This window comes from Panthera leo, chromosome B2 (assembly GCF_018350215.1).
Source record: "Panthera leo isolate Ple1 chromosome B2, P.leo_Ple1_pat1.1, whole genome shotgun sequence".
NCBI lineage: Eukaryota > Metazoa > Chordata > Mammalia > Carnivora > Felidae > Panthera > Panthera leo.
In genome coordinates, this window is record NC_056683.1 from 138,872,283 (window position 1) to 138,899,432 (window position 27,150).

General features: G+C 44.6%; 1 protein-coding gene across 6 annotated transcripts in view; it reads left to right on the forward strand.

The window, feature by feature from the left end:
• Window positions 1-27,150, forward strand: part of TIAM2 (TIAM Rac1 associated GEF 2) — a 189,600-nt gene that overhangs the window by 87,081 nt on the left and 75,369 nt on the right. For 4 of the 6 annotated variants that reach the window (XR_006202907.1, XR_006202908.1, XM_042940125.1 and 1 more), the window contains 5 exons: window positions 1,842-2,277; window positions 8,464-8,636; window positions 10,707-10,931; window positions 20,954-21,139; window positions 21,824-21,982. Coding sequence is in view for 4 of the 6 variants with exons in the window: in XM_042940125.1 (XP_042796059.1) it covers window positions 1,842-2,277; window positions 8,464-8,636; window positions 10,707-10,931; window positions 20,954-21,139; window positions 21,824-21,982 (1,179 nt within the window). In the remaining 2 variants the exon portion in view is untranslated. The remainder of the gene's footprint in view (window positions 1-1,841; window positions 2,278-8,463; window positions 8,637-10,706; window positions 10,932-20,953; window positions 21,140-21,823; window positions 21,983-27,150) is intronic. The other 2 variants (XM_042940127.1, XM_042940128.1) reach the window with 2 other exon arrangements.

Consider the following 27,150-nt stretch of genomic DNA (forward strand, 5'->3'; position numbering starts at 1 on the left):
AAATGCTAAAATACAATATTTTCCTATTTTTTATGGGGGAAAATTTGTCGTGCTTTGCTGTGGTGGAACATTTAAAAGTCAGCATTACAACTTGAAGACTCTCTTGTGAGAAACCACAGTCAAGAATGTTTATGGGTCACATTTAAGTTTGGCACCTGAGTGTCTTTCCCTGGCAGACTTCGGCTTATTTTCAAACATCCCATTATAGCTCTTGCTGGGTATCAGAGGTATCCCAGTGTTTGGGGTCTGTGAGTCAGAGTCATATTCATAGCTGAAATGATGTTAATACTAACTAAAATGAGCAGTATTTCTTCACCTCTTAGGAGTGTTTTGAAGAGCAACAAAGTGACAATTAAAAAAAAAATCTTAGTACTATTTTGAAAGTTTCTAAGTGACTCACTGCTGCAGCTGGCATATTTGTCGTTACATAAGCATCTGTGTATAAATAAAGATGACTGTGGGACACGGTGTAAACACAAGTGGAAAATAATATTTTTGTTAGTAATCGCTGTGCTTGGGGCTCCGTTGTTTCTAGCCCCTGGGTATTTGGAAGCACTCTTCGTTGATTTTCCTACAAAAGATAGCAAGTATTTGCTACTTGATATCTGGATGGAATCTCTGAAAAGAAAAGCTTCCACACAGTGGAATATTCACGATAAGGCCTTTGTCAATGGTCCTTCATTGAGTTTGCCCTCATTTTTATTGAAATGGATAAGGAAACATGATTGCAAGCCCACCAGTAGCTGATTAGATGGTGTGGTTAGCATCCCTCTGCAGACTTACCTTAATCTAAGCTCTAAGTTTGGAATGTTAGCATCTTAGATTAAGGTCACTTTCTGCTGAAAAATGTAGTTACTGATGTTTACCAGTGAATGGCCTGTATGAAAGTTCTTTTTATTAAATAACTTCTCATCTAAATGAGGAAACATTCATGTTTTCAGCTCTGTGCATGGCCGCTTCAGTGTTGAGTGCACTTAGTCTAATAGGGGGCAGTTGTTACTACATAAATATTAATTCTACTTACAGCTGCCTATGTCTGATTTTATGTTGTCATAAACATTAAAGTTAAGAATCGTGTCTTTGGTATCCCCAATGCCTAGAACAAAATAGATGTTCGAATAAAAGGATGTGCATAAAGGAACATATTCTTTTCAAGAAAGAAATTCCCAAATTAACTGAAAAATACTGTTTATGAAAAACAAGTTAGTAGCAAATACCCTTTGTAGATAAGGAATTCCAGGTGTGTGGTTTTTACTACCTGAAGTTGAAAATAAGGTGCTGGGATCCTCCAGTCTTGATTTGGGTAGAGGCGGTGAGACGCTGGGGGCTGTGTTTCTGGCAGAGGAAGAGAAGTTTGCGTAACAACACCTAAAAACACTGCATGCCTATTCCCCACCCCACCCTATGACCCTGGAACTAGTGATTTTCTACTTAGCTTTAAAGGGATCCAGGAGGAAGGCAGACTGCCAAGAGCATGAATTCTTTCCAGGAAGACACTGATTCACAGAAGAAATGTCAGCCTAGAAATCTTTGCCGATGTGTTTTAAATATGCTGGTTAACTTCTTGATGCTCAGCATAGATTAGATTTAGGATAGTCAGTGACTTTTTGTTTATATCTTGAAGCATTGACTCTACTGGCTGTAGATTGAGTTGGGCAACACTGTTTCTACAGTTCTTTCTGGTTTGGTGACTTGATGATTGAAGGTGCATTTTTGTTAAAAGAATGTTGCTTGGAGGCAGCAGCATTAGCAACCGACAGTAAGACACGTTTGCGGTGTTTGGGAAGGGATACTGTGGACGTATGTAACCTCTGATGGGTGTTCGTCTGCATTGCTCACAGGAGCCGAGGTCCAAGGAAGGCAGTGACTACTTTGACAGCCGCTCAGATGGACTGAATGCAGATGTGCAGGGGCCCTTCCCGGTGTCTGCTTCGCTGTGGTCAGGGGGCTCGGCTCAGATCCTGTCCCAGAGAAGCGAATCCACTCATGCAATTGGCAGCGATCCCCTCCAACAGAACATTTATGAGAATTTCATGCGGGAGTTGGAAATGAGCAGAACCAGCACAGAGAACCCAGAAACATCCACGGAAACCGCCGACTCCAGCAGCGGGTCACTCAGCTCTTTGGAGCAACTTGATCTGCTCTTTGAGAAGGAGCAAGGGGTGGTCCGGAAAGCAGGATGGCTGTTCTTCAAACCCCTGGTCACTTTGCAGAAGGAAAGGAAGCTTGAACTGGTGGCTCGGAGGAAGTGGAAACAATACTGGGTGACGCTGAAAGGTAAGTGCATTGTTGACTCGAGGGCCACTGGAATCATTTTGCCCAGCTGCCCTCTCTCCTAGGAAGTGCCCTTCAGTCCAGGGTTAGTTTGCGTCAATGTGAAGGGATTTGATGCAGAATTCCCAGCATGCTTTGCTACAAATACTTTCTCAAACCTAGATAAGATGGATTATGTAATACTCACATATGTAATTCATTCCGATACATAATGATTGAACTTAATGGTTATAGCTTATTACTTTATAGGTATTTCTGTGCCATTCTTTAATACCTTTCCTGCCTCTGGGTGTAAAAATATTCCAAATAAGTAACCATCTTCAGAACTGCACATGTTCAGAACTCCAGAGAAGTATCCTCCTCAGCTTGTATGATGAAGAATTTCCTCTGGATTATTTGATTTGTGTGCTCTACTCTTTATAAACTAAGAAAGTCTAATTGTTATCACAAACAAATGTCTTCTTTTTAATGTGAAGGAAATGGGAGTAAGAATTTGTTAAGATGAGGAAAATTTCTTGTAGGCATTGCCACTTAAAAAGTATAATTGCCTTGCTCATTATGGGCGTATAGATTTGAAGCTATCTAAGTGTCCTGAGGAAGAGGGAGGCTCTAAGTCGATACAGTGTGGATTTACACAGATGTAAAGATGATTTACACAGATGCGAACAGGAGGAGCAGCCTCACAGCCGCTGGCATTTCTGCACAACCGTCTTGTGACTCTGTCAGAGGAACTGAGTGTGGCATTCAAAGCCAAGCCTGGCGACACCCTTCCCTATCTTATCCTTATCTGGTGACATCCTTCCCTATCCTGGGAGAAAGTGGAACTAGGAATCCTGTCTGCAGATGATATGTGTGAAAGGCCTGGAGCCCTCCACAGTGCTTCTTTCTACCTTCCTTTCTTCACTCACTATGTAAATATCATAAGACGCCCCACCCCAGCCTTGGGGAGCTGGTGCCATTTCCTAATTACCCATAAGCCTCTCTGGGCAGGATGCACTTTGGAAGGTATCTTGTCCTTAAGTGACATCTTCCCTTAGCAAACTGGAAGGTTTGTAAAATCCGCGACCCAGCGCCCAGCACAGACTGCGGTCCTCTTTTCCAGCTGTGGATTTAGATCCTTGTGATACATGGTGGCTGAGGAAGGCCAAGAGCTTAGCTGGCTTGGGCATACTGGGGAGGCAGGTTCTTACACAGGATGATGAACAAGGTTTGGAAAGTTGGGATAAGGGGATGAATCTAGCAAGATACAGTTCGAAGGGATAGGTTATGCTCTGAGGGTTCATAATCATGTAACCACCCAAGTACAGGATAGGGAGATGTGGCTCCAGGGTATTACAAGTGAAGGAGACTTGGGGATTTGGTCTGGAGGCCATTCATTGAGTGGTTTCCAGTGTGATGAAGTCAAGATAAAAGTAAATGTGGTTTAAAAGAGTAAATGTGATCTTTGGCTTCATCATTAGAGATGTCTCATGTTCTTTTTTTGTTTTTTAATATATGAAATTTATTGTCAAATTGGTTTCCATACAACACCCAGTGCTCATCCCAAAAGGTGCCCTCTTCAATACCCATCACCCACCCTCCCCTCCCTCCCACCCCCCCATCAACCCTCAGTTTGTTCTCAGTTTTTAAGAGTCTCTTATGCTTTGGCTCTCTCCCACTCTAGAGATGTCCCATGTTCTACAACCACATCAGTCTCTCCTTCCTCTGCCCTGGGGGGACCTGGCCATTTCTGTCCTTGGGGGCAAGATAGTGCAGGAGACCTGTTAGCAAACAAGATGAGGGTTCTTGAATAGGGTCCACCTGAGGTATTTTTGACTGGAGAAGGGAGCGAAAATGTCCCCTCTGGGGGAGTGAGCCTATGAAATTGTTTATGAATCACAGTCTGAAGCTGCCTCCTTCCTGCATGATGTTTGAAAGAGTTGCACTCCACTCCATAATGTGACATGTATCTATTTTTTAGTTATTGTATTTATTTATTGTATTTACTTATGTTTATTTTTCAATGTAAAACCTGTTTGTTAAAATTGATGGTTTTGGAGGCACCTGGGTGGCTCAGTTGGTTAAGCAGCTGACTTTGGCTCAGGTCATGATGTGGCAGTTTGTGGGTTCGAGCCCCGCATCGGGCTCTGCGCTGACAGCTCAGAGCCTGGAGCCTGCGTCGGATTCTGTGTCTTCCCCTGTCTCTGCCCCTCTCCAACTCCTGCTCAGGCTCTTTCGCTCTCAAACTTAAACATTAGAAAATAAATAAAATCGATGCTTTGGGAAGTTGTTCCCTGCCTGTCTTAATGGCTCTGAAAATCCCCCAGGGTGCACCCCATGGGGCTGTGGTGGGGGGCTGGTGACGGTGTGTGTTTGTGTGTCCATAACCTGCTGTAAGAAATGAGGCTGTCGGTGAACACCAGAGGGATTTAGAACCATGCTATATGGGGGATGGTGTAAGGATCCAGGATCATTGAGCTTGCAGAAAATAAGGGCTGGCGTGGCAGAGAGCAGCAGTCCTACAGAAGAGACACTGAATTTGTTCTGGTTCTCCAGAGGTTGGGATGGCACGAATAGATGGAAGGCAAGCAGATTCTGAATTAGTGTAAAAAAAAAAAAAAAAAAAAAAAAAAAAAAAGAAATACAACCGTGACCAGAGTCATGAGCAAGTGGAAGGGACACCATCTTCCCGAGTTCCCTGCTCCTGCAGACGCTTGTGCGAAGCCAGATTGTCGGAGGTTTCCTGGGAGAGATTCAGGCAGGTATCACTCACTGTTGGAAGAACTCCCGTCTGGGTTCTAGTTTTCCATCGTGGAGGCTACCCCAGGGACTTCCGCGGCAGGCGTGGTCCTGAGCTGTTCGACATTTCCAGGATCGACACTCCTGCCTGCGCACTGCTGTCTCGAGCTTGCTCATAAAACACCTCAGGACCCACGGATAAAGGGTGCTTTGTGAGTGTAAATGTTATCAAGCACACATTCCTTCCTTTCCTTTGCAGCCAAGGAAGGGCATGCGATAAAGATGTTTTTTTTCCCAGCATAACCTTTTCCATGTGGCTTTCTACACCTCTTTCCTCTGGGAATTCAATGGGTTGAGTTCAGCTTTCTTGGCTTAGAATCCAAGTTGTAATGTTGAGACTTAACTATTTGGTTTAATCCTTGTTAAAAACACACACGCACACACGTACACACACGTGTGTGTGTGTATGTATACACACATACACATTTAAGCAGAATTTTAAAATTATCTCCGAAGCGTTTGTGTAAATAAATTGGAAACAGTGTTCTGGGGAGAGCAGCTAGGAGCACACTGGTTGTGTACCTGTGTTGAATATATAGTATGCTAAAGGTAGAAACGTTTTCTAGGGCTTGGAGGATGTAATAAATCTGTAACAGAGGTAATTCTGCTCTATGTCTTCTCCAATGAGTGGCTTTTCACGTGGCTCACAGGGGACTTCTGGGTAGGGCAGTTGGCAAGGTTGAAGAGTTAATCCCTCAGAACGCACGACATCGGGAGAGGGGTTCATGGAGTAATTTGGGATTTCTGGTGGTTCTGCCATGTGACAGGGCTGATGAGGATGATGTGATGCGTGTGGGTTGAGAGGGCGTAAAAGAAAAGGTGGCTTTAGGGAAGGCGACTAATTCTTTTGTCCGCTGGTAATATTTCTAGCAGTACCTCACCTGTTCTTGTCCTCCCACTGCTGTTCCAGTCCGTTTTCTCCTTCTCCTACCGTGGTGAGAAGCACTTCCGCTGTCAGCCTTCCAGGCCAACTCCTGCTCCTGGCGGGGACAGGGCAGGGCTGATGGCCGAAATGCAGTGTGGGGGCGGCGGGGGCAGGAGACGGCACTGACTCGGATGGGCCCCTTTCCATCCAGCTTACTCCCCAGTGTTCGAGACACAGATGAAGAGAACTTTGAGGTAATAGGTTTACGGCTGATTTGCTGTTCTTTAAATTTGATGGCAACACAATTTGTGCCTATTGTTTTACATCCCGGCCTGGGGCTAGGGTGACATGTCCTCTTTTGGTTTCACACTGTCACGGTAGAGCTGCGGTGGTCTGTTGTCGATAGGGTGTGAGGCTTGGCGGCAGCTTGGCACCTGCCCAAAATCGTGTTCGTTTCCTCTAGATGTAATGATTCAAACCACGGCTGCTGGGAGTACAGTGATAGGGAAACTGGGAAGTAAATGTTAACCTGTCGGAAAGAATTTGGGCTGGGCAGAGCTGGCGTGGATCTGTCACCTTGACCCTGGTCCTCGGATCCCCCAGCGGCACTCAGGCGTTTCCTGATGGAAACATTTGGGGGCATCGTTTCTCACCGCATCCGTGGCTGGAAAAGGAGACTGGCTCAGTCCTGCAGAAGCGGCTCTGGCTGGATACCTGCTGATGTTTTTCCTTCTTCCAAGAGCCTCTCTCAGCCTTAGTGTGGGTGCCTTTTGTTTGCAGGGAGAAAGATTGCTCATGCTTCTTGAGATCATTAAGTACCACGGAGGGAGAAAGTGGTGTCCTGGTGATGTTGTTGCTGGGGGGAGAGCTAGCTACCTGCCGGCCTCTTTTTCTCTTGGCTTCTGTGCTGCACTGGATCCCATGATCTGAACTTGTTTGTCCAGATTCAGATTGGGTTTTGAAGGAAGAAGTGAGGTGAGGCTGGCTAGCATGAAATAGCGTTTTAAAACATTTACGCTTGTGTGAATGAGGACTCCTAACTCAGAGAGTAAGACAGGCATGCCGTGGACCGCATTCGTTCGCAGCGTAGGTGAGAGCAGGCTGGTGCTTCTTTGGTATCAGTGTAAGAGGTTTTTGCAAAGCAGAGGGATGGTGACCTCATCAGCCATATTTTGGTGGCAGGGCTCGGCACATGAGAAGTGCTCAAAAGTGTTTTTTTGGATGAAGGTTTTTGAACAAGAGGACATACTTGTGAGCATGTTAGAATTTGCTTGGGGCGCCTGGGTGGCGCAGTCGGTTAAGCGTCCGACTTCAGCCAGGTCACGATCTCGCGGTCCGTGAGTTCGAGCCCTGCATCGGGCTCTGGGCTGATGGCTCGGAGCCTGGAGCCTGTTTCCGATTCTGTGTCTCCCTCTCTCTCTGCCCCTCCCCCGTTCATGCTCTGTCTCTCTCTGTCCCAAAAATAAATAAAAAACGTTGAAAAAAAATTTAAAAAAAAAAAGAATTTGCTTGAAGACTGCGTCTGATAATTATAAGGCACTCCTATCTAATTATCAAAGTAGATCCTTAACAACTTCTACCTATAATACTTCACTGGCTTCTTAATGGAAAGCTGTGTACTTGCAGGCATTTTTGGAGTAATGTTTTAAAGTCGAGGGGTATTTAGTTTCATTTTCCCCTCTTACTCTAAACTAGTGAAATGTGTACTGTTATTTCCTCTTACTGTGACATAGAAGAATACGCTAATATTAAGTTATTTTACGTGGCATTTGGAGAATTAACTGGGTACTTTTCTCATAAATGGCAAAGTTCTCCAGGTAAGCTCGGTTTCTTGTTACCGCAGATTTTAAGCGTAGAAGCTCCCTTGGTTAATGCACATGGGTTTTCTGTGGCTTCCTGCATTCAGATCTAATAACTCAGTGGTGTGGTTAAGAGCGAGTGCTCAGGGCGCCTGGGTGGCTCAGTGGGTTAAGCACACGACTCTTGATTTTGGCTCAGGCCATGATCTTGCAGTTCACGAGTCTGAGCCCCACATCAGGCTCTGCCATGTGCTTTGGATTCTCTCTCTCCTTCTCTCTCTCTGCTCTTCCCCTGCTCTCTCACTTCCTCTCAAAAATAAATAAATTTAAAAAAGAACAGGAGCTCTGGGGCCAGTTCCTGGGCAGTCCCGCTGTGGGACCTGCATGATGGTATAATCTTCCAGGTTTCTCATCTGTAAAATGGGGTTAATAACCACACCTACCTGTTGGGGCTGCTGTAGGGACTAAATGAGCCAGTGAAGAACTTAGAAGAATTTCTGCCACAGAGTAAGCAATAATAACTGCTTGGTGTTGTTATCACTGATACCATGTTTACAAAAACATGTCGTTTTCACTTGAGTTACGCTAGTACAACAAGGCATACTTTGGAGGCCACCGTTTCCTTTTGTATTACGTGGTTGTCTCTTTCCATTTTCTTTTCTCTTTTAGATGTATCCCCTAGCTTCTCCATACCTTCCTGGATCCTCAGGACAGTGGCACAGATGTTCTTTTGCTTCTCTCTCCTAGGATGCACGCTGCTATTCTACGAGACGTATGGGAAGAATTGCACGGACCAGAGTAGCGCCCCTCGGTGTGCCCTGTTTGCGGAAGACAGCATAGTGCAGTCCGTCCCAGAGCATCCCAAGAAGGAGAACGTGTTCTGCCTCAGCAACTCCTTTGGAGATGTCTACCTTTTCCAGGTACTGCCGAGCTTTCTAAACGGGGGTTTGAGACACGAGGGCTTGTGTACTATGAGGATAGAAAGGAGCAGAATGAAGAGGCACAGCTCAGCAGTGAAGTAGAGGAAAAGCGCAGTTAGGCTTTGGGTTGGGGCTTAAGCAAGCTAGAGCTTGGCCTCTGCTCACTGTCCGGTGATGCGGGGCCGGGGCACATCCAGTAATTCCTAGAGCAGGCCTTCCTCGGGATGCCCTGCGGGTGCTGAGCTGGGGCCCACAGGAGGATCGTGAGGCTCTGAAGAGAGAAAAATCGTGATTCCCCATTCTGGAGTAGCTCGTGATCTAATGGTGCAAGGTCTGAGATGCCCAGAGTGGAGGCTTTTCAGAGAGGCCTACAGAATATGGCTTTAGACTTTTCCCAAGAATCCCAGCACGAGTAAAAGAAGCAGCTTTTCAGGAAAACCTTAGAGACAAATGCTGGGAAGTCTCATTTTCCAGTGGAAGTGGGCTTGGGATGCTAAGATGCAAGGTATCTGCTGTTACAGCTCTTGGCAGTTTCCTAGCAAGTGCGAAGTTGAAGAGTGTGGTGATGCTGAGCCATCAGTATTGGTGTCAGGCTTCGGTGGGAGCTCCTGCTGCTGTGGGTCGGGTCACCGTAGACCGAGTGCTTACCGAAGTGCTTTGAGCTTCGGAGCCCACAACCAGTAGGGGAACAGTGGCTTAGAGGATTGCTTTGAGGATGAAGAATTGCGTGTGTTAAGTGCTAAAGGAATCCTCACCCCGAGTGCTGCTGTCATTACTAATTAACTCAAAAGAGGTAGAAGTGAAGGAAGAGAAGTGTGCTTCTCAAGTGCTCCCCAGTCTAACCAGTCCTGCCTGGAGACCCAGTTGGGGCTGCAGATTGTATCTGGTCAGAGAGGTTCACGGAAGGACCTGCTGGGTCCTAGGTTCAGGTGTCTTGATGATGCTGGTCCCGGAGCCCTGCAGAACAACATGGTGTTCTGTCAGCTGACTTGGGCAATCTAGAATTCCCTGCAAAGGATTTCCTGTGGCTGGTACCGGGTAAACTCATAGGGCTTCTGGCCTTATTGCTGTCCCCGACTTGACTTAAAAGATTCAGGGCCTGAAGTTGGATTTTCCTTCTCTTAACACAGGTTACTGAGACTTTCTACGATGCTTTAAGGCCAAGGAACGAATTGCTGTTAATCTGAACTGTAGGGAGGGTAAGAACATTGGATTAAACTCACACAGAGATCTTAGGGGCAAGTGTGAAATGAGTATATTTTGTGATTCAGACAAAATATCTTTAGTTCTAAGAAATTTGCCCAGTAGGTCCTGTTGTATGATCCCTGAGCTAATTGGGGGATCCATCCATAGCTTGAATCTGTGTGGTTGTTTCTGGACATCAAGGGAATGGAAAGGGCTTTTCGGCCTGCTTAGAATCCTAATCTTTGCCCATGCTGCTTTATCCAGACTTGTTTTATTTCTAAAATATTTTTCTTACATGGAAATTGCATGTAGTCGTTGTGTCTAAAGTTAACTGAAGACCAGAGAAAGAAGAACCATTCTGTATACTCCCCGTGCTCCAGGACAACTGTTTTAATGTTGTGCGCATCCCCCCAATATTCTTTTATAGATTTCATAACAGAGTTCATACTGCAGATGAAATTTCATGTCCATGTTTCAGACTTTAACCTTTTAAGCTCTCATGTTTTCTCACTGTATTAAAATTATGAAGATAAATTCCCATTTAGAGACCAGCATAGTGTAAGGACCCTGAGCTGAGTGGATGTGCCCCGGTGTGATTACTCCTCTGCTCTTGGCCTACAGCTTGTTTGTGGTTAGTCTTCCTGTCGGATCTGGGGCTGCACGGTTATTTCTGCTGTGCTCTGGGCATTCTCTCAGACCCTCCCGAGTCCAGGAAGTCTGCAAATCTGAGCTGAGTGGTTGGGTCTGTTTTTGAAATTAAACCATTTTTATGAAGTGAAGGTACTTCTTGGGTTTTACACATCAAAGCCCAGCCTCCCACTTTGGAGAACACTTTGTGGTAAAACAATTCCAAATAGGTTTTCTTTCCACCCCCCCCGTGTTTAGGCCACTAGCCAGACAGATCTGGAAAACTGGGTCACTGCCATACATTCAGCTTGCGCATCCCTTTTTGCAAAGAAACACGGAAAAGAGGACACAGTTCGCCTACTGAAGAGCCAGACCAAAAACCTTGTTCAGAAGATAGATATGGACAGCAAGATGAGAAAGATGGCAGAGTTACAGCTGTCCGTGGTGAGCGACCCAAAGAACAGGAAAGCCATAGAAAACCAGGTAGTATTTATTTACGTGTTTTCTCTCATTGCTCATGTCACTCAGCAGAAATCTGAGTTTGGATGCAAACTGATGGTGGTGATGTTTCCTACACCTCTGGGGGAGATAGTTTCTGTGGCTTCTCATTTCAGGTACTCAGTGGCAGCACTTTTGTGACATCGGTGATGTCGGTAGACTTCACAACATTTGGTGGTTGTTACACATACAGCGGAACGTTTTGTGGCCAGATCTTTTTTCATAATCTCGAATAGCTTCTTCGTGCCTCGCCGATCGTCTCATATATTGTCACGTGCAGACCAAGATTTCTATAATGAAACCACTGGACAATTAGATAGGATTCTGATACAGAGGGTGGCTTCAGAAAGTTTGGTTTGGTGCCATACAGCTATTCCTGTGTCCGTGGATTCCAAAAAAAAAAAAAAAAAAAGTATGTATGTTGCCAACAGATAAGATGCTAAAGGACGATGCTTTCTCTGGTCTAGCTCCACATTCGTATCATAATTAAACAGCTGGTTTCTATGCTGTTTGCATTTTGTAGGAGGAGAAGCAGCTTTTTAATATGTTTTCCTTTGTGCATGCACCCTGAGCGCTTAGACACGTGTCCATGAAAGTTATAGCATCTCCGTCTTCCTAAGTGGAGGCTGAACATCGTATCTTTAGAAGATTAATCAGATTTGGAGGACAGATGACATAGGGAAGTCTGTTAGTTGGTGGGACAGCACTGGATGTGCAGTTACCAGGGCCTGATGCAAGGTGACACTATAGAAGCTTAACGATTTATATGGAAAATGGATTTCGGAGTACAGAATTTCTATCATTCCGTAGTGTCTCAGCATATCCGATACTCCTGAACCCTTCCTCAAACGGAATACGCCATTTATCTAAAGAGGACCTGCTAGCAAACTACAAACTACCAGTTAACAAGGAAGTGGAAAAAAAAGTTGAAGCTGCCAGCAGAGAATGGAGAGAGGTGGCAGGTGTTCGGGAGCTTGGCAGGAACACAGCCACAGGAGGAAGTAGGACCCCCAGGAGCTCACCCCGTGTTCTCTGCCCTCTGCCTGCTTCTGATTGAGCAGCAGCCTCCTCTGCTCAGCCTGGGAAGAGTTCAGATGCAGAGGCAGGTCCCGATCTCCCAGCTTTCAGTCTCTGTGGCGTGTAGGGATGTGAGCCTTGGTCAGGGTTACCTGACAAATCACAAAGCTTTCGAAGAAGGAGAAATGGTTCTTCCGGTTTTTCCTGTGCCACATCTCGCGTGTGGTCCTGAATTTCCAGGACCCAGGAGCCACAGTTGTCTGTCTGTCCTCAGAGGTCGAACTCCTGGATTCAGGTGTCTCAGAGTGTTTGGGGCGCCCCGATGAAACAGTCTCGGGCTGATTATATGGGAAAAATGTGGTTTTAACTTCTGTTGGCTCTCTAAAATTTACCTTTGAAGCCATACTTTAGTCCTATAAAGGGATGTCCACCTTGGAGTCTTTAGGTCCTTATATAATGTCAAATGTTTGGGTCGATGGAGAGAAGGGAAATTGGGCAACATTCAGAGGCTCTTGGACTGCCCCCCCTTTCCTTCCCTTTTCCTTTTTTAGTGACCCTAGGAAATCCAAGCAAACTTTAAAAAAAAATACACATTCTCAGTAAATGTAATTTTATGCCATAATGCAGTTTTATTAAGTGTCTTTTATAGCTGACCAATGATTAATTTATGATATCTCTGGGAGGGGAGTTACATTCACATAAAACCCTGTACAGACCCAAGGGTCTTTGATGGTTTGGTTGGCTGAAGAGAAGCTCTTTTAATTCTTACTTGTGGCACATTATGCATTCTTTATCAGAATCATTACATTAGCTATTTGAAGCACACTGTCCTGATCCTACTAATTTTTTCATTTTGGTTCGTCCTACCCTTACCCCTCCCCCCCCACCTGTATACACAGTTCCCTTCTCCTGTTGCACTTGTGAATTTTTGGTAAACAGTTGGGATTGATCTTTAGAAATTCCACCTGAAAATACTCTCCTCGCCATATTGGCAGTTTTTAAGGTTGTACTTGAGTCCTGTTTTCCCAGAGGTCTTTGCAGTGGGTACCACAAATTACATTTGCTACGCTCACTGTCCTTAGCTCGTTTGCCAGATGTTTGTAAAGAGAGCTCTTAGCTCTTTACTTGGAGACGCAAAGAATATGAAAAGTCAAGGCAGCTAACAAGTACATGCTTAGGATTAGTTTTATGAGATGGTCTTTGACTAGAGAATGTTATGTGAAGCTGCAAAGGCAAAGATGTTTTCAAATCCAGACCAATAAGAACACGACCTCCCAAATATCCCATAACTGTATACTTTTCTCTAAACTCCCTTTTAAAAGCTTCTTTAAAAGAGCAGTAGTGCTTTGTCTACTTCTTAAAAATCTCCACGCCACTATGTTTTATTTTACATCAAAGAAAATATTTTATCTATGTAGCGCTTTCCCCCAGAGGACCCCCCCCCCCCGAACCTCAGATATGGTCATTTATAGCCTAATAATAGCAGAATTTACGGGGTATGTTACATCATGCACAGTAAAGTCTCCGGAAACGGATTTTCTTTGATGTGCTTGGGTGGAGGAGATCACTGTGTACACGCTGTCCAACTAGAAAGATAAAACGACGCGATCACGATAATAACGGCTGATCTTCATAGTGTTGGGTGGTAACGTGCTCTGCTTGAAAGAGACCATCACGTGGGCTGGTCCCAGGGCCTTTCTGAGATTGTGTGGGGCAGGATGACACAGCTTTCATTCGAGCCTATCCAATGTGGAGCGGCCCGTGCAGCCGTCTACACGTTGGATGCCTTTTGAAGTTCTGAGGGAGGAAGAGTTATAAATTAAGTCCAGTTGGTACTTTATTTTCCTTTCCATTTATTATTTTAAACAAACAGACAGGGGCAAAACCTCACCAACCCTTCGTGGATCTTGGCTTCCCCCCAGGTGGCTTCTCCGCATCCTGATGCCCTCCGTGTGTTCCTCACTTCCCCTGGTTAATGAGGCCCCGGGCAGGGGGGGTGGGGGGGGGGAAGGCAGTCAGAATAGGGCGGAGGATGTGGTGGGAGCTGCAGGCTGGTCGCCGGGCTCCTGTCTGCTCTGGGCTTTGTGAAACGTGGACTTCTTTTAAATATTTACTCAAAGTTCTGAAACAGTAAAGAGGACGGATTGAATCTAGGCAGTTGGAAACTGAGTTGGTGGGGGCAGGGGCAAAGTAAGCAAGGCCTTGAGGAAAATATGATACGGGTGTGTGCTTGTGGGAAGCCATTTGGGGAATAAAACATTGGTGAGTGAGGTATCGGCGAAAGGGATTTGAGGAGATAAGGCCAGATTATGGAGGTTCTGGGCTTTCACTTGAGTTCAGTGAATATTAAGTGCGTATCTGGGCCAGGCAAATGTGCACAGCCCGGGGATTCAAAGAAGATGCTGTCTTTGCCCTCAGGGGCTCTCAGCCTGGCAGGGTGCCAGACAGTTAAGCATATAATTTCAACATAATTTAATGAATCCAGGGCAAATGATATTCCAGACTGTTGTGGAAGACAAATGGGAAGGTTAGCCTCCTGTGTAGTCATGGAAGACTTCCTGGAGGAGGGGTGCCTGCATTGCTTCTTGAAGAGTGAGGAGTTAGTTAATCAGGAGAGGAATGGAGAAGGGAATGCCAGGCCAAGAGTCAGCAGGAACAGAGGCAGAGTGCTTTGCAAGGACCCGGGGCACCGCGGCAATTTGAGTTTTCAGGCACACGGTATGCAGGTGAGAGCCGGAGGGGCAGGTAGGAATGTCTTCTTCCTTCCCTGTACCGCGGCAGAGGCCGTCACTTTTGCCCTTCCTCAGATGCCTCTTCTATACCAGGCCAGAGTGTTTGCATCTGTAAAGCAGATCTGATCATGTGATTGCCAGGTTTAAAAATCCTTCCTGGCTTCTACTCCTTATAAGATGAAGCCCCTGATAACCTCTCCTAGCAGTGCCAGACTTCCTGTAGGTTCCACTCCTTCCTTTCCCCACCCCCCCTCAGGCAGAGAAGACCCATATGGGCCACACATCTATGTACAGACACGCCCTGTCCCCTGCCCCGCCCCCTGTCATTGGGCTCACCCCTTCTCATCTGTGATGAAGGGGGTAGGGATTACTTTTATCAGGAGGCTTCCCTTGACTCCCTTCCCACTCACTCCAGCAGGGACCTCTTTTATCTGCCATAATTTCGGGGTCTCTTATTGCTCTCATCACATTATTTTATAATTATCGCCTTGTGCATAAGGTTGCTCTTAGTCTGAAAGATGAGCTCCTGAAGGTCTTCTGTCCTCTTCACTGTGGTACACTGGGCTCTTCTTTGTGTGGGCCCCGCCCCCGCTCCTTGACGCCAGCTCTGGCCCTCCTTCCCTCAGGCCTTCCCTTTTTCATTCCCAGCTAACATATCCTCTCTTTGACCTCACTCCCGGTCCTCAGGGCCCATGAGTTTATTTACCAGGGCTCTTACCTCAGGCCACCATCGTGTATGATTTCACCGTAACTCCATGAGGTAAAGTTGTACATATCACCTGTTGGATGGATGAGTGAACACACCCTGAGAGAGGTTAAGTCAGTTTTCTAACATCACACAGCCGGTGAGTGGTGGAGCTGGGATTTGACTACAAACTACTACCGACTACTAGCCACTGGGCTCTGTTGCCTTTTGATAAGACTTTTGTGAATCAGATTGTGTTTTGCTTACTGATTAATCATGTGATCCGTGGTTTTATAGAAAATTGAAATTAGATTTTAAATGATTTCCATAACTTGAATTTTTTGGCTCGGTTTGATAGGAAGTGTATCCATTATAAATTGGAGTGAATTTTATGACGTGTGAGTTCTCTCTCAAAGGAAAACAAAACAAAACAGATTCTCTAAGCCTTAGCTGGGTGTTCCACCCACTAGTTAACTCCAGTGCAGTCTCTGTCGCTAGCAGGATTCTCCTGAGAAGGTTAGGTTGTAGTGCTTGGAAAATACTTCAACTTGCTCTACCAAGAAGGAAAAACTAATGATCTTTGAGGTCAGACCTTGTAATGGACAAATGACCAAATGCTGTGATCAAATGACTGAATGGTAGAAAATATTTTTCTAGGGGTATTGGGTGTGGCAGGAATGTGCTTGTCATCGTTTTTATGTATCACTTATTCATCTGTTATTTTTAGCATGAGGCTCCCTCTCCTCCCCTCCCACTTTCTACAGCAGACCATAATCTTTCTGAGCTCATTAAATAAATATAGCTATATTAGCAATATTAAGGAGGAAACTTTTGTACTGCTTTTGTGACAGTGCTTAAGTGGGGGTTTTCTTCTTAATGTTGTTCTTTGTGATTTTTTCTTTTGCAGTGGAAGTTAATTCCTTAGAGTGAGTTTTCTTCATGCCATTTTTCTGTTTTGTGCAGGATGTTAGAAGAAATAAAAGCTCAATCTGCATAGAATTTGAGTTTTTATTTTCATGTCCTGATAATTTATTTTAAAAGATAAATGTCTAGGGACAATGGTCAGTGTTTAAGGAATTTAGAAAAGGGAAACACAGCCACGATTAAGGGACTTGATTTTGGGCATTTTAGTTTTTGATAATGTTAGAAAAAAAGTCTCCAGAAATTCCCTGATAAATGTGATGTCAGATACCATTACTGTGTTAAATGATGATGGTGATTAAAATTTACCGAGGTAGCATTGTAATAGCTACAAAACTGTCTTCTGTTTCTCTGCCTTTATAAAAACGTATCTTTATCTCCTCCTTTGTCTCATCTTTGAGGGGTAACTGTAAAGTATGTTTATCTTTTTAGTTAACGTCACTTAAAATTTGGGCTGAACTCGCACATCAAACCTGGAAGGAGACTGAAGGCAAAGTGTTCCGTACGAATGGGGCACCCAAGTGAGAGGGTAGATAGTCTCCCTTCCACATGGAATGCCTGGAGATTTGGGGGAGAAATAAAGGCGACAGTTGGATGAAAATTTACAGGAGAGTTGCCGCAGTGGGTGCTGAATGGCACGCAGACATCTGCCTTACGAGTGAGAGGGCCTGCGATTCAGGGGCTGCTTTGCAAGTGCTTGATGGTAGCTTCTCCACACATGCTGCTCACCTCAGGATCTGCTCTGGGCCTTTGCGGGTCTGGAAGGGCTGGCTCGTTACGGGGCCCTGGTCAAGTCACTTCCCTTTGGGGCTTCAGTTTCCTCCGCTGAGAAACGAGGGTGCGGTAATTGCAAGCTCATTGCCTAAGTCGGCGGACTTTCTCAGTGTCACAGGGTCTGTTTTGGACTCGTGGATCAGCCTGTCTTCTTCCCCCTTCCCTCCAAGTAACCCGAGCATGTGAATCCATGCCCTCCTGATACTTTTACCTGGTATTCTCCCAATTCCTTTCCTACAACTTGGGTGAGTCCGTGGAAAGAAAAATGGAATATTTCATTGTTTCTTATCCAGCCACAAATCCTCATTTAAAAGAACCACAGCCTTCCAAACAAGAGAAATATTGTCTTTAGATATGGAATAGATGTGACTAATGATGACTGACTCTGCTACAGGAATCTGTGGAGCTGAAGGCTGTATCAGCCAGAGTTCTCCAGAGGAACACAGCCAGTGGGATGTATGAAAGAATATGTATAAAGAGGTTTATTATAACGAACGTGATCATGTGACTGTGGAGGCACGCAAGTCCCATGATCTGCAGCATCGGCAGGCTGGAGACCCTGGTGGGCTGACGGTGTCCTTCCCATTCGAAGGTTGGCAGACTCAAGACCCAGGATGAGCTGGTAGTTCAAGTCCAAAGGCAGGAAAGAAGCCAGTATCCCAATTTGAAGGTTACTAGGCAGGAGGGATTCTCCCTTACTTGGGGAAGGGTCAGCCTTTCTGTTCTTTATTCAAGCCTTCACCTGATTGGACGAGGCCCACTCATATTGGGGAGGCCATCTGCTTTACTCAGCCTACCCATTTAAATGTTAATCTCACCCAAAAACACCCTCATGGAAACACCCAGGATAACGTTTGACCATATAACTGTGGACACCCCGTGGCCCAGTCAAGTTGACAGACACAGAATGAACCATTTCAAAGGCTGAGTCAGGATGAACGTGGGAAACATTGTTGGAATGGAGAAGTCATCAAGTCCCTTCTCATTTACATTTTTTATGAAATTCAATTTTAAAACGACCTCTACAATGTAGAGTATTGACTGAGATAGTAGTTCTCTTGAAGCATCATCACATATGTTAGGGACCGTCTTCATGCTGTCTGGGTCTCCCAACGACGTAAGCATCTGAATCCATTTCTTCTCATGAATTTAACTGCATTTTGGGTGGAAATGTCTAGGCTGACGATGATCACAGTGTTTCTGACAAGATTTTAAGACTGCCTGGGTATCACTGAGCCGGTGTGGTCTTCACTTTCCAGTGGTGTTTTGGTGTGGAGTCACATAAACACGTTAAAAACAAAAACAAATGTTGGCAAACTGCAGAATTCAGTGAAAATAGGAGTTTCGCCTTCCCTAATCTCTCACAATTGACCTAGACCCAGATTTTATTTTACTTCTTATTTTTGTCTTGTTAATCCACCGTGGATGGCATGGGCTTCTTTTTCTTGGAGTATCCAGTGCCCCATTGGTTTTCTTTCCTCTGACGCTTCCACCCCCAACAGAGCCTCTAGAGATGACCTCATAAACGGTTTCACATGGAGGTATAAATGAGGGATATGCTTTAATAGACTACCCAATCTGGAAACATCTACATGTTATTAGAAGACAAAAGAATGCATCTGTAACTGTGGATTTTCAGGAATCCGCTAGAGAAGATATTTGAGAGGCAGAACTGGGAGTATAGTTTTCACTGTGCCTCACAGCTTCTGGTAGCTGTCAGCTCATGGTTGCATAATACCTTTTCGTTACTTCTGGAATCTAGAATGCGCTCGTGTGGCAAGCTCAAGAAGAGATTTGCAGTTTCAATTTGGACTGTCCTGTTAGTCTAGAGCTGTGGTCCTCACTAAGGCTATGAACCAGGATTGTTGGAGTTTGAAATGGGCTTCACGCTTAATGAATAGACTCTTCAGGTATATGACCTGGACGTGTTCATTTTTAAAAGTCAACACATCATTCTGGTTTTCACTGACCCCAGGAGGCTATCGCATCGCTAATAAGGATGTGCGGAAGCTTAAACAGGTTAAATTCACTATGGAGATTGAGAATTTCAGAATACTCTGCGACTTTGTTGTTTTGTTGACACACCATGATGAATCAACAAATTATTTTAAATCTTGTAGCCATTGTGTTTCTTTCTTTTTTAAAACAATTTTTTTAATGGTTATTTTATTTTTGAGAGAGAAAGAGCATGAGCGGGGGAAGGGCAGATAGAGGGAGACAGAATCCGAAGCAGACTCCAGGCTCCAAGCTGACAGCACAGAGCCTGACGGGGGGCTCCAACTCACGAATGGTGAGATCATGACCTGAGCCGAAGTCGGATGCTTAACCAACTGAGCCGCTCAGGTGCCCCTCATTGTGTTTCTTTCACGTAGAGAAGGTATACGGTGACCTTCTAGAGGTACCCATCCAGAGGACTTGGAGGGAGTCTGGAGAAAAGCCAGACTTTGTAACTGCTTTTCTCTCCGGAGAGACCGCAGTGAGCATAGTGTTCAGTGTTGGAGATCTTGCAAAATACCATTTACCCAGTATTAAGGATTGGCCTTAAAGGAAAGTTTGCTGTGAATAGTTAAAATCTGCTTGGATGCCTAACATGGCCAAACTAGAGAGGCAGCTGTTGCAAATGAAGTGACATGTGAATCTTAATGACAAGCCTTTGCTGCAGACCTTCTCCTGTATGTGGCGATGGCTCTGGCCACCGTTGGAAGGCCAGCTTTCTGCCCTGCCGCTGAGTCTGGTGTTGGTGAGCGACTAGAGCCTTTTTCAAAGGTGATATGCAAACAAAATGTGTTCTGATCCTTGGAAGAAGGGGGAGTGCCCCCCCCCCCCGAATTTGAATATGTTTCTTTACCAATTCATAAGTTCAATTTTGAAGAAGCACATAGAAATTTCAGTTGTGTAAATAATTTAGATGTGTTTTAATTTATTCAGATGTATATTTAAAAACAATTTTTTTAAGTTTATTTATTTTTGACAGAGACAGAGTGTGAGCATGAGCCGGGGAGGGGCAGAGAGAGAGGGAGGCACAGAATCCAAAACAGGCTCCAGGCTCTAGGCTCTGAGCTGTCAGCACAGAACCCGACACGTGGATTAAACTCACAAACCGTGAGATAATGACCTGGGCTGAAGTCAGACGCTTAACCAACTGAGCCACCCAGGTGCCGCTTATATGTATGGATGGTGATTATTCTCTATACACTTAAAATAGGAGTAAAAGCTCTCTTTGTCTTTATCCCCGAAGTCCATTGGCTTTCTTTTTTTTAATGTTTATTATTTTTGATAGACAGAGTGTGAGAGACAGAGAGCGAGGGAGATAAAGAATCCGAAGCAGGCTCCAGGCTGAGCTGTCAGCACAGAGCCTGATTCAGGGCTCTGAGTCACCCAGGAGCCCGCCTATCCCCCATTTGTTTCTTATTATGTTGAGTGATTTATTCAGAATGCACAACACTGTAAAGTCACTGTGTCCATTATCCAGTCTCTGTGTGCAATTCCATTAATCTGGTTGAAGATCACAGGCTGTAAATGTGCAGGGAAATTAAAGTGAAGTAACTGGCTTACGGGTGTGCCTCCTGCCGTAAGTTGCCGTGGGTCAGGGTGCCGGAGTTCAACAAGGGTCTTGCTGTCTCGGCATGTGTGGTTTTGTATTGGGACCCCCGGCTTTGTTTTGTTCTTGCCCTCCTGATGAGGTACAGCACCATCAGACCTGGCGTGTTTAGGCAGGAGGGCTTCAGATGGGGTGAGCAGGGAAGGCTGATTTCAACCGTGTGGCACCTGCTGAAACAAATTTTTCCTTGGCGGTTTGTGAAAGGCATCCTATTTTCACTTGGATCCACGAAAACTTCTCATTTTAATTTAAGTTACCCCCGTTCTTTCCAAAACAGATCCAGCAGTGGGAGCAGAATCTGGAAAAGTTGCACATGGACCTGTTCAGGACGCGCTGCTACCTGGCCAGCCTCCAAGGCGGGGAGCTGCCCAACCCCAAGAGCCTCCTTGCTGCCGCCAGCCGCCCCTCCAAGCTGGCCCTTGGCAGGTTGGGCATCTTGTCCGTTTCTTCTTTCCATGCTCTGGTAAGCTCCTGGGAAAGGCTGTTTCAGTGGCTTTCGGGGAGAGTTGTGGATGCTCACCTTTTCCCAGCTGGTTGCAGTTCAGCTGTCCTATGACTTGACCCAGTAACTGACCAGGGGCCACCCGGGGCCGGACACTGCGGGCCTGGACGGCGGGAGGCATCCTGCTGTCAAGAGCCCTGGCTTCTCCGCTGTTTCTTTGAGGAAGCCAGCCACTCGTAGACTGTGATTAAATATTCGCATCTGCATCTGCCTTTCTGTCTGGTAGGCTTCGTACCGTCAGGAAGGTAGAAAACCCTGAAGAACAGCAACAGGTGTGTGAAGAATTCGAGGACTAAGTGAAGCGTATTTTGTTTGCGCTTTGCGGAGCCTCTCTGGGTTTTCCGAAATGGCCTCTGGGCGGCTGGCTTCTGTGGCGAGTACTGGCTCCCGCCTGGGGGTCTGCAGATCATTTTGCCCACTTGCTGCCCACCCTGGAGAGATCTGAAAGTGGTAACTAGGTTCGTGTTGTCCAGATAAGAGGCATCTGAAGGGCGCATGTGTTTCTGGTATGTGAGGCATGCGGTAGCTTTCGTGCTGGTCAGGACACAGGCTGAGCGAGCAAGGTTTATTCCAGTTCAGCCAACGGTGAATCCTGTCCCCCAAATAATGACATTTTAAGATTTTTTAAACTGTGTTTTCAATTAGGTATGTTCTCGAGATGACTCTGCTCTCCGGAAGAGAACACTCTCCCTGACCCAGCGAGCAAGAAACAAGAAGGGCATATTTTCTTCGTTAAAAGGACTGGACACGCTGGCAAGAAAAGGGAAGGAGAAAAGACCTTCCGTAACTCAGGCGAGTTCCTCGGTACGGGAGGGACAGCAGACTTAGTGGAAAATCCTTGATAGTCAGCACCTCATAAATGTTCATCATCCATTAAGAATGAGATAAAAGTTGACTCAAAGGAATGCAGCCGTTAGCACGGGCTTTTTCCAAATGACAGCACGCAAGTGGCTCGACCTCTTTTTGGCGCTTCTGTAAAGGTATTCACGCCTTGCTCACACCTGCAGCGCCAGGAACTCAAAAATAACACTAATCAGAAAAGAATTCACACTCTTCATTGCCTTTAGAATTTTTTCCCCCCCGCATAAGAGTTTCTATTAAACACGTGAAATTAATAATAGACTAACGGCAACCAAATTCTATCGATTGTGCCACTTTTCTCACTTCATCTTTATGAAACAAAGTAGGCATTTTGTCATCACATTTTATAGATGAGTAGCCAGAGACCTGCAGAGGTGAAGTCACTTCCTCACGCTTATTCGCACAGCGCCCGCAGGCCAGGGCTGGCCTTGACCTACCTGGATCCAGAGGTCTGCAGCATTGCGCTATTGCAGCCTGCTTATTGACCAAGCAGGGCACCTGTTCTAATATTTTAAAAATAATCTGAGCTCCTCTTGCTGAAACGGGGCCCGTGCACAGTGAAGGTTTTTAGAACATTTTGAATATTCCTGTCTGAAACATTTCCTAATGACGTTAATATGGTGTAAGATGTTGGATTTTATATTGCAGGTTGATGTGTTCTTAGGATTATTATTTTTTCCAAGACTATTGAAAAGATGAGTCGTCCTGTGATATTCTGATCATTTCAATGAGAAGGAACAATGTGATTAAGGCTGACGAAGTTTTGTTTTTACTTTTAGCATGTTGTTATTCTGAATATGCTTCCGGTAACATCTTTATAATGTTCTATGGATATTTGATTATGAATCCTAGTTTTGTGAATTGCGTAAATAACCCATAGAACCCACTCCTTTGACCTGTTCACAGCCCTGAAACAATAAAGGAGGAGGGGGTTGGGCGTGGTTAGGTTGACCTAAGGGGGCGGAGACACATGAACCTTCTGTCACATGGCCTCTGTTTTACATACTCCCATACAATCTTTATATACTCCTGTATGATGGAAAGAGTGTCACATTTAAAGTTTGTGGTTCGACTTGTTCTTTAATTGCAAAGTTCTCTTGTGTTGGTTATCAAGGGAAAAATATTTCTTTGTTATCGATGGTAGTTCAACAGTAGACCATTGGTTAATGCTGGGCTTAATTTTTGAATTGAACTTCTGTGAAGTTTAAATAATGTTATTTGAGTCAAATTTTGGCTTTAGTCAAGACAGTCAATTCTGTTTTTTTTTTTTTTTTAACGTTTATTCATTTTTAAGAGAGAGAGAAAGAAACAGTGTGAGTAGGGGAGGGGCAGAGAGAGAAGGAGACACAGAGCCGAGGGTCCTTAGCTCTGAGCTGTCAGCACAGAGCCTGACATGGGGCTTGAACCCATGAACTCTGAGATCATGACCTGAGCTGAAGTTGGACGCTCAACCAACTGAGCCACCCAGGCTCCCCAAGACAGTCCATTCTATGTAATGATGATAAATAGCTTGATAACTTGCTTATTTTTCTTAAATGTTGACATGTAACTAACTATATATGAGCATAATATGGTCTTTATCATACGCGATAAATGTTCCTAATGTAAGATTTCTTGAGAAAAAAGCATTTAAACATATTTTATTTACTTATTTACTTTTTAAAATTTATTTTAATATTTAAATTTTAGTTAACATACAGCGCAGTCAGTACTGGTTTCAGGAGTACAATTCAGTGATTCCTCACTTACATACAACACCCAGTGCTCGTCACAAGTGCCCTTCTTAGGGCACCCACCTAGCCCATCTCCTGAACATGTTTGTTTCAAAAAGATATGAAATTATGATGTTTTTATTTCTATAACTGAATGAAATAGATGTGCTGTAGGTATCCATTTAAATGGCCAGTCCTTTAAAGTTTATTATTTTACTACAAAATCTAGAAGACAAAAATTAGAAAATAAATTGTTCCTTGTTTCTCTACTGAAATACAACCCCTTTTATTTATCTCTTTTAATGTTTTTGATTTGAGAGAGAGAGAGAGAATCTGAAACAGGCTCCATGCTCAGCACAGAGCCCTATGCGGGGCTTTATCTCACGATCCTGGGATCGTGACCTGAGCTGAAATCAAGAGTTGGATAGGTGTTCAACCAACTGAGCCACCCACCTCCAAACACAACCACTTTTAATATTTAGCTGTATTTCTTTACAGTTTTTGTTCTGTGCACATTTGGAACATAGTTACAAGCTTGATCATGGTGGTTTTGTGATCTCAGCTTTGAGCTCTGTTTCACATCTTCAGAAATGTGTACTGCTTGGTTAAAAACAACATCAAGAAGATTCAGGATTACTTGAATAATATATGGCATTATGGAAAAGTGAAATATATAACCGTATGGGAAGTAAAAAAAAAAGACAACGTTAAAGTTAAAACTTTAAATGTAGCACAGTTAACACTTAGTATAAATTCTGATGTGAAGATCCTGTAAATATTATGGAACTTAAAATTTTAAATACTGAAAAGGGGTAGCTGCCAAATGAGCATTGCAGCGCCATTTAATTTGTCTCCCCCCCCCCCCCCCCCCCCCGGCCTTTTCCTGTCCATCACATATTTGAACCAAGTAGCAGTTAAGGATTTTCTGGAATTCTGCCATCTCAAAACTCTGTAACTCCCGTGAGGGAAATGTGCCTGTAGGGGCAGCCATCTTGTTTTACTCTGATGATGCAAATGCTAAGGTTAGCGGGCAGTGCTAGTCCAGAATCTTTATGTGAATCTGTGGAAAATAAATTTAGTATTCAGATGGTCTCTAGTGGGTAAATAAGAAATATTCTCAGAGTGCCAAGTAATTTTGAAGATCTCTCAATTCATGGAGAACCTCTCTTGAAAATGGCATGGCTAGACTAAAATCAAAATAGCGACTTTCATTTATGCATCCTGATTGCTCAGCAATACTTACCTTGTTTGAGAGTGTAGTGAATCCAAAATCGCATTTGCCCCTCAGGGTTGTCAGAGATCTCCACAGATAGTACTTCCATGCTGTGGCTCCCCAGGTGCCCTCAGTGGAGAGCAAAGGGTCATTTCTAGTCTCCAGAATGGCCCGACTGAATGGTTGCTCAGAACCGTTTCTGAATGGAATTGTGGGGTAGGGTAAAGGTTGTCTGGATGAGTGTATGCTTTTTCTTTGTTTTTTTTTTTTGTTTTTGTTTTTGTTTTCAAATTCATACCTTCCCCTTAAAGCTGTGTTTTGTGTTACGGAATGATTGCGCGGTCATCTTCACCAGATCATTTCATGTTGGGTTTTATGTCCAGTGAACCTCTAAACTATTTGTTGAGGCTGAAACCTGATTTTAACAGGCTTGGGCAATTTTAATACGCTTTTGCAGAAGTAGGAAGTGTTATTTCAATCACTTAATTGGGATCATTCAGTCGATTGACAATTCGACTAGACAAAACCGAGAAATGGTTGAGTGTTACACTGTTGATGGGTCCTGAGGGGAGGGGTAAGAGAGGTGCTTTCTGGTGATTCTCAAATCATACAACACAGACAACTCCCTCTTCTGCCTTCGTGTGAGTTCGGTTCCCACTGTGGGCCCCAGGGCTGTTGAGTATGCTGTTGTTATTGTTGACCCTGCTCCCAGCGGGCTGCTCTGCCTGAGGTGTCCTCAAATGGGACAGAAAACGTCCGCCCAAAACCCCATTCCCCTTGACCTCCCATTCTCAGAGGTCAGGGTCTGCAAGAGGGGGTGGTGTGAGAGGGAATGGCCGGTGCCAGGGGCCGTGTCGCTGCGTTGTTTCTCTCTGTTCCCAGTGCTCTCCCTTTGCTAGATCTGACCAGCCATGGGGCCACAAGGATGCCAAACCCAAATCTTCCTTTTTATAAATCATGTCATCAAAACATCAGACTTCTATAAACAAGTGTCAGGAAACAACTTCCATTCCCTGACCCTTTACTTCTATACCCATGTACAGCCTATTTCAAAATCCAGAAGGAGTCACCATCCTCCTTTTTTCACTTGATTAAAAAAAATTGTATCGCCATTACAGGTTTCCCCACTGATTGAAAGTAGGGGATTCCTGTGAAACCTTTTGTAAGCGAAAGTGTCCTAAAGCAGAGAGGCAGACACGATTAATTTATATGGAAAAAATGTTGAGCATTCCCAGACCTCAAAAATAACCTCTTAGGCTTTTCGGATACCTTCGGGCACATCTTGCTAAAGGATGCGCAAAATAAACGGAGGTAGAGCTCAGATGCTCCCAGACACGAGACCGTTCAATGCTCAGGTGCTGAGTGTAGCTCCCAGGGAAGGAGGCTGGTGGTGCCGCTCTTGCTTGTGGGGTGTGCGTCCTGTCTCTATAATGGCTTCTTGCAAAACAGACACTGAACACATTTTTGCTTTTCACCTGATTTCATCAAAGTGAAAATCTATAGATTCCTTTCAGTTAGCTGTAACAGGTACACATGTAGGTCTTGCATGAAAGCAAAGTAGCACATTGTGAACTGTGGAAAAGTGGGAGACACCTGTGTTTCCTTGTTTCTTACTACCTTTAACCCTTAGTGATATGACCCAGCCGTGTCTCCTGGGGAGGCTAGTAATAGGGACCCTTGCTCTGTATAGTTTATATTTAATGGTTATATAGACATTCTTAGTCTGTGGCACCCTGCTAAGGATATAGTATCGCTTAATGAATTTTCCTTTCCTCTATTAGAGAATTTTTTATTTTTATTATTAGAGAGTGCGAGTGGAGGAAAGAGGCAGAGAGGCAGAGGGGGAGAGAGAGAGAGAGAGAGAGAGAGAGAGAGAGAATCCAAAGCAGGCTCTATGCACAGTGTGGAGCCTAGTGAGGGGTTCATTCCCAAAACCCCGGGATCATGACCTGAGCCAAAATCAATATTTGGCCGCTCAACCGACTGAGCTACCCAGATGCACCTGCCTTTTGCCTGTATTAAATGTAGTCCTTTAATAATAGTTGAGAAGTGTTTGATCTGCAATACAAAAACCATAATATTAAGGTTGTATCTCTTCCCTCATTAAATAACAATTTAAAGTTCTTTAGAAGTTAAGAAATTATATCACCAAAGCATTTTTTATTAACGGAACTTATGTCAGACTT